The 12,187-nt window shown below is 33.0% G+C and overlaps 1 protein-coding gene across 1 annotated transcript in view; it reads right to left on the bottom strand.

Moving 5' to 3' along the window:
- Window positions 1–3,295: 3,295 nt before the first annotated feature.
- Window positions 3,296–12,187, bottom strand: part of LOC133194195 (formin-like protein) — an 83,496-nt gene continuing 74,604 nt past the window's right edge. The window contains exon 31 of the mRNA XM_061330201.1: window positions 3,296–3,418. Coding sequence (XP_061186185.1) covers window positions 3,306–3,418 — 113 coding nt within the window. The 3' untranslated portion in view covers window positions 3,296–3,305. The remainder of the gene's footprint in view (window positions 3,419–12,187) is intronic.

Here is a 12,187-nt window from a genome sequence, read left to right as displayed (position 1 = left end):
TAATCTTTGACTTTTGTATATATCTACTCATGACTATATATACGGCCCTGGTCAAGTATTGGTTAACTCAGCGAGGTGAAGTCACCGAGGTACACCTCAGGAGAGAGAGAGAGTGGACCAGTCAGACAGTGGACGAACCAGGGAGTAGACCTATCAGACAGCACCAAAATTCCTGAACATTCAACAGTGCCTTCTGGTCTATTTTATCTACATGTACTGATGTATCTGGTCTACTTCATAATGCACACATCCATCATGTTAATGGTACATGCAAACACCACATCCACAATGAAACCACTATAAAACCATTCATTTGAAATATTTATTAAATAAAATATTCATTATTGATCATTTTCAAGCTTGCGTTACACAAGAAATCTTTTTATACTCATGAAAGCACAAGTCAAATATTCACACACAAGAACACACAATGAACACAAATGTCAGTCTGCTAATGCAGGATAAAAAGTCATCAAAAAGCTATTTATTTATTCAAATTAAAACTCGGGAAAACTTTAATCATTTTTTTTGGTTTCTCTGAAAGATAATATTATTTAATTTCTTTCTTACCACAGAATCTTTTTTTCAAAAATAAGAAAATACACATAAGCAGCAATTAACATTTTGGCACATACAATTTATTGAACACGTTAGTCTTAAACAGATCAGGTTTCTTCTAGCTTAACCCTGATAGTGTCAAATTGGGGGGATAAACATCTAACACTTAGACATATCTTGATATAAAATAATATAAAAGAAAATACAGAGAAAATTATTCTTCAAAAATTAATGTCTTCAGATACACTTGTAAATAATTACAATGGTGTATTACACTTAAAGATACAGATCAACAATAATTTTTTCCCCGACTTTTTTCCATCTTTAAAAAAGGTTGAGTATGGAAATGTTACACTGATGCATGTACATGCAAGTACAAGTAGTTGTTTCTCATTTAGGGTCCCAAGTAATAGCGGATAGCACTATGGTATGTATAAACCCAAAAGTGTGACTCAAAAGGAGCAAAGATTTTATAATTATACATATGTCACTTATTAGAAGTACACAAAATATCAAATTGATTACTACATCTTGCGAAGACTTTATATTTTGTTTATCTTGTATGTTCATAGGTTGTCATTATTGTTGTTGTGGTAAAAAAATGCTTACACCATGTTCAATCATAAATGTTAAACCCTCTGTTTTATCACCTTCTCACCCTTTACATATGAATTTCATTTCAGTTTTTTTTCTAATAACATAGAACAATAGTTGGGCACAATTGACATATACAAATTAAAATATTTTCTGCAAAGAAGATAGGGGAAGAAGACCTACATCAAATTTTCTTAAAAATAGCAAAATTTCTTAAATGTAGCAAAACTTGGAAAGAACTAAATTCTGTTAATGCTGATATCTGCCCCCATCTCGAAGTAAAACTTTGATGGAGAAATCTCTATGTTGTAAACCAGGGGGATATCTGAAGACTTCAAAGCATTAAACATTTTCATCAACCATGACAGCATAAGTTACAAATGACATCAAGAAAATGATGTAAATTCAAAATTTCAATGATTTTGAGAGAAAATAAAGTACTTTTTATGGTGATATTGCAAAGGGAAGTCATCCAGCCAGGGCTGCTCAGACTAAATCATTACAGATGTGTAATATGATAATATCAAGAAATATGTGAATATAATACCTGAGTAAGTTTGCACTCTGTAAATAGTATAGTCAAAATTCAACAGATTTTGTCTATTGTCCTCTTTCTTAAAAATTACAGAAAAAACCAAATAGTTTGTGATGTCACAGTGACAAAAATTTCCAATAGTCTTCTTCCAATCTGCAATATTCTATGTTAATTCAGATTTTTTTTTAATACAATGTACACAAACATTTCAAAATTTGTTTAAAATTTGACTTTTAAGGGGGGGGGGGGCAGAAATATGCCTTTACTGAATACAGTTCTTTATTCCTCACTAACATATACACACTATGCCGGAAGACATCAATGAGAAGACAACTGTCAACATAACGGAAACTGGGTAAAAAAAACTCATTCACAGCATCAGGCAACCGAGCTAAAGTTACAGAGCAGAGAAACCTATTGGTATGGACATAATGATAACACTATATTGAATGACATTGAATGACATTGACTGAAATGAATTACACATATCAAATACAACAGGCTAAATCTCCCTCCCATACCGTAAACACTCAGCTATAGAATATATCTGACACAACGTGCATCACATACAACAGGTTAAAATCTCCCTCCCATAAACACATGTCTATATTATATATCTGACACATATAACACAAAAGAACACTCACTGAACACGTTAAATATGTGTGATATACAAGTTGTCTCCCTTTGACTGATCTTGGCAACAGACATTTTTAAATTTGAGACTGGTAAAAATAGCATTCTCTGATTACAAATAATGTTGGTGTCATGTACAGCACCAATTACATAAACATACATATTCATAAGCAAATAAAATTTCTTCATGATCAATTTCTTGAGGAATTGTTACCTGACTTTACATATATATATATTTGCTTTAAACCATTTTCCCCAGTCTAAATTCAAATTTCATCATAAGGGTTCTCCTTAGACAAATTGTACCAATGTGACAATTTATTTTCTGTTATTTTCAAATAATAACTGTAACATTTAAGTCTTTACAGAAGAAAAAAAAAACAATAAGGCAAGAACCATTACAACACATATATGTCATGTAAATATAATATTCATATAAACATGTGAAGATATCATTTTTTTTATCATGTACATTCATCACTGTATTGCATTGACTCTCTCTGTTGAAGCATTTTGCCTTATTTTGAATAAAAACACTTCCCGTAACAGTTTATTCAAAATACATTTAGCTCTCAGGCAGGAAATTATGTCCTATAATATTGCACTAAATTTTTTTATATCTACAAATATTACATATTTCCAGCTTACTATTATGTAACTCTATATGTGTCTATCTTGTTCCCTTGTTTATGAAATATACTCCATAATAAGTGATGTTTTATACAATGTCCTCTCCTTAACAAAGTAAACAGACTGAAGGGATGAACCCTGTGCTTTTATGAAGTATTTACAGGTCATGACAAAAAATGCTGTTTTGTATTTTATAGTTTCCTTGCTACTCAGGGAAATAACTCTATCCGTTTTCTTGAGAGCAAAAACCTCTGCAGAGTTGAGAAATCTGTTTTCTGTCCTGGATGCAGATGAACATAGAACTACACTCCTGGCTTTGAGGATTTGACTCAAATTTTAGTGGGGGTCCTAATCAATAATACTTGTCATAGCCGTCGGAATTTGGTGCCTGCACCATGTTTTCGTTACGTCGACGCTGACTTCGCCTTACGGCATCTGCTCTTCTGTATGGCTCATTCTTCAAATCTGTAATGGACACCAGGATGGTCTATATTTTGAAATTTTCAGCACACTTTCAAAAGTGTGACCTACGTGACAATAAGTATTAATCTAGCATTATCTGCCTTAACCAGGAAAATATACCTGATAAGTACAGCCAAACCTCATTATCTCGAACTCAAAGGGACTGAGAAAATACTTCGAGATATCCGAGGGATCGAGATATCCAGGGTAAAAAACTTAAAGAATAAGGGATTGGAACTTCCAAATCACTTTAGCATATCCATGGTATTCGAAATATCAGTGTTCCAGATACCGAAGTTCTACTGTATTTGTGTAGTTTTATCTGTCTTACTCAGTAATATATCCTCTAGTGCTCCATGATACACCTCGTCCTTCCCAAAAAGATTCTTTTCTTTGATCTGTCGATTTCTACTCTTTAATTCTGTGACCACAGCCTCCTGAAAGTGTAAATAGGTCAAATCAGTGTAAATATGTCAAATCAGTGCAAATACATCAAATCAGTGCAAATAGGTTAACAAATGAAATACTCCTACACAGTATTCCTGACTCGATACATAAATACTACAATGGCCAAGATAGACAATGTTTGATGTTTTGAATGAAAAAAAAATCGTTTTAGCATCTGTTGTCTTCTGTTCCATATCCTTTCTAATATTCCTACGTTAATTCCCGTCAACATCAGCTACTTTATTCTTTTTTGGGGGAGGTTAGTTAATTATGGAATTTTTACACAATTGGTTCACACTGATGACTACTGACTGAGACAATGTCAACAAAGCTACTAACATCTAAATTTTAGAATAGTAAGAAAAAAAATGAAAAAGTAGTACAAGTGGCGGTGGATATAAACTTCCTAAATCTCAGTAAGTGCCACATAAATGAGTTTCCCTTTGCCTTTTACTTGTACAACTTTTATTCCTTCTTAAAGAACATGGCACTTTGTCATTATGAATGAAAACTTTTGGTTTTATCCCACTTACTAAACTACAGTATATTTATAATGATATTGAATGTATTGAACTTGTACATATATACAAATCTATTGGGAGTTCAGGGGGATAATTTTACATTTGAATAATACTTACCAAAAGTATTTTAGGAATCTAATGAAACATGGGTTTACATTGTTAATGGACCATTATTAGAAATCCGCAAAGATGACGAAATAAAACATGGTTTCAAATGAAAATGATTACAAAAAATACTAATGGTATCATTATCTATAAAAAAAAAATCAAATTTCCAGTCTTAGGTCTGACCAATGAAGGATATATCAGAATCTCCAGGTTTATATCTGGCACTAAGGACCAAAATTTTTAAAGATAAGAAAATATCCTGTGTAATATCTGAAAAACGTATGATATCATATCTGACACATTATGGAAATCTATCTCCAATCTAAAGTCCTTCACAGATGTAAAAAAAAAAAAAACTTTCTTGAAACTCTCTGTTCATAAACTCTCTGTTTCATGAAATCATACCAACCTGATTTTTCAAATGAACAAGCATTCTGCGAGTATTGCCCCTTGGCTCATCCTAGCCAATGTAAGTGCTGCAGAGTACACAAAGTAGAACACAGAAATGAAACCAGTCTGAGTATTGCATAAGCAATACTAGTCCCCTAACGGGAATGGTAATCTGGTTCACCTTATAAATTAAAAAGGTTGCACTTCAGCCAAAATCATCGAACAAAATGCAAACTTGATCTGTAACTCAAGATACACTCAATACCAAAAATCAACTCAATATCTGCAAACATTTAGAAAAACAATGTGGAAAATCAGGTGGGACAGACTGACAGCTAGACAGATGGACAGACAGACGGACAGACGGACGGACAGACAGACAGACAGATGGACAGACGGACCAGGGGGAAATTTATGGTCCCCTCCAGTTTCCTCAGTTTGACATCGGTTTGACAAAATTTCAGTTCTAGGAATGATTATGAGAACTGTAGTGAACTTTATTGATAACATCCATATAGCCTCATTTTCATGATTAGTGGAATGGTTTTCAAGGAATACATGTGTGGACACTGAGATTTGATTCCTCCTAGAGAAACAGATGCGTAGATGGGCAGACACAAGGCAAAGTGATCCCATTTCTGCCTTGTGACACAGGAAACACAATAAACAATGTGGTATATGTGTTGATTGAAATATTCTGGTTCTACCGCTTGCTTTAAAGCTAGTGACTGATGTTTATATCAGCAACAGGTGCTTGTGAAGGAAATTATCTAAAGTTGAACCCCAAAGTCTGACCTTGACTTAAATGCAATAGGAATTGCTTGATAATTTCAGAGTTTGTGAAGTGAAAGTCAGTAAAATATATTGTAAAGTACAGGAAATTAATTATGACGTCATAATGAATTAGTTCAGCCATGCAACAGTATACAGTTATGGAATGGGTATGAGGGAAATAGCAAATTTATGGTTCCCCGAGGGAGGAAACTATTTCCCGAGGCGGCGAAGCCCATTCCTTAACTGTTTTATTATACCGAAACAAACAAAGGAGATTTATTAACTAGAGACTTAGACATTTTTAAAACAATATAGAGGCATTTATATAAATAATCAAAAATGCGCGTTATTCCAATTTTGTTAAATATGTAATGCATCAATACGGAAAAAATAAAATTATTAAACATAAATAATAATTTCACTACCATTTCGAAGGATTATCGTTGTCCTCTTTTTCCTTAAAAATTCCAGTATGATTTTGACATCGCATGTCGAAATGTTTTGACGTCAAAGTTACATTGCTAATAACATTACGTCACGGACTCGAGATTCCTTGAACGCTTCGCCCACTGTTCATTTTAATTGGTTAAAATTAATAATAAATATTCATGAGTAGTCCCAGGGAGTAGCTCTGATTTTTCAGGGAGTAGTCCTCAGATGGGGGAAATAGTATCTTCTCGGGGAAATAGACAGTTTTATGGTATTAATTTTATATAGAGTAATAAGAGTAGAGGTATAATAATTCATTTTGTTATACACCTACTAAACAGTCAATATACAATTTTTTATTTAAAAAAGTACAACAGTTTGACTGTTTTCCCCGACTGTCGGTCCAGGAACTGTTAAAATAGACTGTTAAAAAAGACTGTTGCCCGCTGACGTCAAAAGGCGCTAAATTGAGTTATCAATACCTCATTTGGCAAAATAAATTTGAAATTATCATTTTAAGAGTAATCCTGATACCCATATAAATATATATTCAATTGAAATCATTTGAAAGAAGTGGCCATGAACACCTTTTCTGAGGGTAATTTTTGGAAAAATGTTTGCCCCTTTCTTTGCCTTTTAAAACACCCGACTCAGCGTGTTATATTCAAACCTTTAAGTCATCTTATGATTTTTACTAAACAATACTTCAATATTTATTAGGGCATGACACATGTAACACTAAGAAATAATGCATACTTTTGTGGATGTGTCTATATCATTACTTTAAGAAATTATATATTAGGTTAGGTAATAAAATACTTATTTCATGACAACTCGGGAAACATTCAAACTGTTGTCCCTCGATAATGGGAAAAACCTGGGAAACTGTTGCCCTCGGCCTTCGGTCTGTCTATCTTGTAGGTTAACCTGCTACGTACTACTTTTTTCAGATATCAAACAGTTCAGACTTGAATATAATTTATGGAATTAAGCCTTAGCCTTTAATGTTTTGTTACTCTTGAAAAAAAAATACATTTTTTTTTCATTAATCTTTTATTTATAACCACAATAACCTCGAAGGAAAATAAATTGTAACCCTTCTTTATGTGCAAAAACGTCACGATTCAGATTTTATACTTCAAGATATATATTTATTATTTTTCTGACTAAATCTATTAATCATGATCGATAGCTGCCTTTGAGTATATACTTACATAAATAGAATTGTCATGTTTATAACATTTTTTTTTCGATATTTCATCATTATTCTAAGTGCAAAAAGGTAATTTTAAATTGGCTTTGACTAAGAAACAAGGCAGATGTCTCTATTAATTTAATATGTTAAGTATTCATCTTCTAGATAATAAAAAATATACTTTATGTAAAATAGACATTACAAAACTTTCAGGAAAGTACAGTGTATACCTCTTTAAAACTTCTTTACACATGCAGTCAATATATACTGAACTGTTATATAAATATATGTAATTATATTATTCTATTACCATGAACGTTATATAATATATATAATATATAAAATATAGTGTCAAACAGTACTAATAAGGATGTTGTCAAGGATCTATCTTAAACATGATGCTATACTAATATATTCTTTATTAATAAACATGAAATGTGAAGATAACAATCAGTAAGCAAGCTCAAAAATCCATTGGCACAAAACAAATGTTGAGAAAAGCGAACAAGAACCTCTAAAAACATGAAGGTGGGACGTATCATATGATTAAAGTCTTCATTTATCTAATTCGTGGAACAGCCGTTGAATAAAATTGAAAACTTTCCTCTTTATTATTTTAAAAATAAAATTTGTGCTACAAGAAGGATATAACATTTAAACAAAACTCTTAAACCAAGCTGTTCAGAAAAAGAAGCAAGCTGTTAAGAAATTTTTTTTGAAAAAATGTTTTTTATGTTATCTTGACGAACATTTTCGCTGAAATATAATCTTTTCTATTTGTATTCGGAGTCTGACAATATCATCTACATCATAAACAGACAAAATAGTTATGCTTCCCTGAGAAACGCCATTTGAAACATCATGATCTGGTCAATTTTCTTTGTTTGTACGGTAAGATAAGAACATGTAATTTGTATTAGATCTGTATTATAACACAGTGTATAAACGAGTGTTCATATTTAGTTATCATTCAAATTGGTGTTCGTTTTTAAGCATAAAGAAAGATGCTTTTCATTGACAAAATTTATCAGAATTTACGTAAAGGAAGTCAAAGATTTTTTTCAATATTTAAAATTAATAATGATTCAAGATATGCATGCCTGTGTGGTAAAAGTACAAAGACATTTTTCTGTAGAAATGTAAGACATCAATTATAACTAATCTAATACTGATTGCTCATATCGAGGGATATCAGTACCACGCTTCTTTTCTAATATGTTATAAAGGTCTTCCGTTTTCAACGGAATACCTTATTATCATGTTTTTCCTTTTCACTGTTATTATTAAGGTCTTCCGACTTCATGGAAGATCTTATAGTAATTCTACTGTTTCTTCTTCTTCTTAACATTTAGGGTAGTTCCTTCGGTAGAACGCTCGCTCTGTGATCGGAAGGTTGTGGGTTAAAACTCCAGCCGCGACTGACCTAAGTCGATATAAAATAGGAAGCAACTGTTCCTTTGCTAAGCGCACGGGGCTTTGAAGTGAAAGTTTTGGGTCTTTCGGATGAGACTTTAAAAACCGAGGACCTGCGTCACGACAGGCGTTGTGAAGTTTCCTCCCTATTCAGTGGCCCTGAGTGCCGAGTTAATAACTAAAGTTAAAGCCAATTTCTGAACTTACAATGACATTTTTTTCCACAAGAACGGCGAAAGATATCAAGGATAAACTTGCAGGGTCTATAGATCGTGATATATACTCACTTTGTCGCTACTTTATTTCGTCGTGATATTAGTAGGGATAATTGAAAGACGTATCAGAATGCTGAAAATGTAATTTGTTTCATAATTGATTGATCCATACTTAGATATTGTCCTCTTTCATTAGCAACTGCCTTGGGAGCGTAAGGGAATCGCATTTCCTCTCATTTTTTCAGCTCAACTTTACGTTTTTATTCTTTAAATGAGGCTTGGTATTTTTTCCGTATGTATTCTGCGTTAGATTTACAGATTATTATAGAAAATAGGATTTACCACTTAATATGTTCCAAAACGTTGTAGATACATTTGTTAAGCACTACGTAAACGCTAACCACTACAAATTATTAATTTTATTAAAGTTTATGAATGTCGGGGGTTGGTTTGGGGTCTAGATCCAGATACTGCGTGTGCAGAATTCATCTCTCTTGTGACGAGGTAAATTTATACTTTTTAAGTCCTCAAATAATGTTTTTTACGCTATCTGAAATGGTTGTACACTGTGATAATGAAGCAGAATAAAACTTGCTTGACGAGGTAAATAAACTTTGTTTGTTTAATATCTCCTAGATGGACACTTTTTTCAAGATTGCTTATATTTTCTTAAACATAAGAAAATAATAGCTACTATATTGTGTTCAAAAATATTGAAAGTTTAAAATTAAATGCAGTGATGAACATATTTCAGTCATGATGAATTAAAACTAAACTTTCTGAGATTAAAGGCAAATGATTCTTCAATAAAAATGGAACTCGGAAATTTCCATTTCTTGTGAATGGTCTCGACAAAGTTACCTTGTTAAAAATCGCTCTGATTCTACACACAAGAACTCTGGTTCGATGATATGAAAAGGATGATGGAGTTCCTCATTTACAATATCTATGTAATCTTTGGAGACCAGTTCTTCCAACAGTCTATTGGAAATTCGATGGGCATTAGTCGTGCTCCTTTATTAGCCGACCTGTTTTTATATTCCTATAAACCTGTATTTATTCAAAAACTTTTACATGAGAAGAATAAAACTCTTGCTGTGGCCTTAAACTCGATATTCAGATATATCGATGACATTTTATTAATTAACAATAGATACTTCATTTCACATGTTGACTCGATATATCCCAGTGAACTCGAAATAAACACCATAGAGTCTGCCACACCTGTCCCATATTTCGATATTTTACTGATTATTAAAGAAGATAAGGGCCAGCTGAACAACTAAATTGTATGGCAAACGAAATGATCTCAGATTTTCGGTCATCTTGCATCTTTCCATCATCAACATTCCATCTTTACAATCCCGTAAATTCTACTTTCTCATTTTCTCGTTCACCGTTTGTTCAGCGTACGTTCACTGCTTGTTCAGGCTGTGCTCACCGTGCGCTCACTGTTCACAGCTTTGCGTTCAGCGTTTAGCCTTCACTCATCGCTCAGTCTTGGTTTCTTCATTGTCATTCGGAACTTTGACGTGAAAGAATTGATCTTTTTAAAGTAAAAGAAAAGAACGTGTGTGCAAGAGTCTACAGGTTTTGAAAGTTAATAATGGACTTATATCATATATCATATTTAAAAATTTCATTATTCTACTACTTAAAAATATTATCTACAATATTTATTAATAATAAAAGTAATATGTGAGAATCAAATTCCTGCGTCTTGATCATAAGTATTTCTCTCCAATATATTTTTAAAAGAAATATTGGATTCATATCTAGAATTGACAGAGAAAATGTAACAAACTATATTGGTAATTTATACTGACACTGCATTCGGCGTGATTAGTCTTTCACAGCAACAGAGTGTCAAGTGATTTTGATTGAAGGACAAGCACGTGTACTTGGTGTAAATTTGAAGCAGAAAAGAAGGATTGAGACTACCAAACAAACGGACATGTTAATAAAAAATGGATGACCACCACTGCCTGATAAATTAAATAATTTCAATAACAGATTAAATACTAAATTTGACTGAGGAATGTTCCATCAACCTGATCAATACATAGGGGCTCACGGCGTGTATGACCAATCGACAGGGAATGCTTAATCATGCTAAACAACTTATCCCACCTCTAAAACTTCCAGGGGTCCCTGTTCACACCCTATTACCGGCAACTGGAACTGCCGATGCTACTGGGACGACAGACGGCAAAGTTGTTTTTCGCTATGACAGAGACCTGATTTTTATCATATTTTTGAATATTTTTTACATTCATTTACTTACCTTTGGTGGTTTCCCGTTTTGATCATACCATTAACTATTTTTCTGTAGAATATAAAACTATGATTTCTTCTTAAAGCAAATGAGAGCAGAATAAAGTTAAATTTCAATCGTGGTTCAAGAAAAATTGGTCAAATTGAGCTAATATAATTAAAACTGTTACTCCACGGTCACATTTCTTGTTGTATATAATAAATTTAAGATCTTTAATTACGGCATAACTGCAAAATGCTGATAGTCTGTGTTGTTTAATAAGTGTGCTGCGAGCGCTTGATTTTGGTGGGTCAAGATATTTTGGCTGTTTTGAACAGCAGATGGTTGTTAACATGGCAAACACTGACGACAGATGATGGCAATCGGTAACAACTTTATTTCAATTTAGTTTTCGATGTTCCCATCACCAAACTGTTGAGTTCTACTAAGCAACCATATATCTTTGGAATCACTTGAAACATTTAAAGATTTAACAAGAGGCCCATGGGTCACATCGCTTACCTGAATTACTATGGCCTGTTGTCCTCTGGCAGAGCCACCCACCCACCTCTTATATTCCCATGTAAAACTTTGATAATATATTGTGGCCTCACCCTACCCCAGGGTCATGGATTGAACAAATTTAATATACACTTCATAATTAAGGATGCTTCATATACTAGAAAATGTGACTAATCGTGGCTTTATTCGTGAGTAGAAGATTCTAAAAGAATTTTTTCTATGTATTCCTATGTAAAATTTTAATCACCGATTGTGGCCATGCCCTAGCCCAGGGGTCATGGTTTGAAAAAAAAATTGAATCTACACTACGCAATAAAGCTTTCACATAACTCTCCTCTTTTGTCGCCCAGTCGTTAATGAGAAGATGATTTTTAAAAGATGCGCCATTAAATTTTCACTATTTCTTAATTATGTCCCCTTCAAAGAGGGTATGATCCTTCATTTGAAGGAGTTTGGCTGAAATTGACCCACTACTGGTTCTTGAAAAAAGTCGAAAATGTAAAA

This window comes from Saccostrea echinata, unplaced genomic scaffold (genome assembly GCF_033153115.1).
Source record: "Saccostrea echinata isolate AGI-Se365-2 ecotype Australia unplaced genomic scaffold, CSIRO_AGI_Sech_v1 ptg000028l, whole genome shotgun sequence".
NCBI classification, from domain to species: Eukaryota; Metazoa; Mollusca; class Bivalvia; order Ostreida; family Ostreidae; genus Saccostrea; species Saccostrea echinata.
Note: the sequence above shows the minus strand (reverse complement) of the source record. Positions and strands in the feature narration are given on the sequence as shown.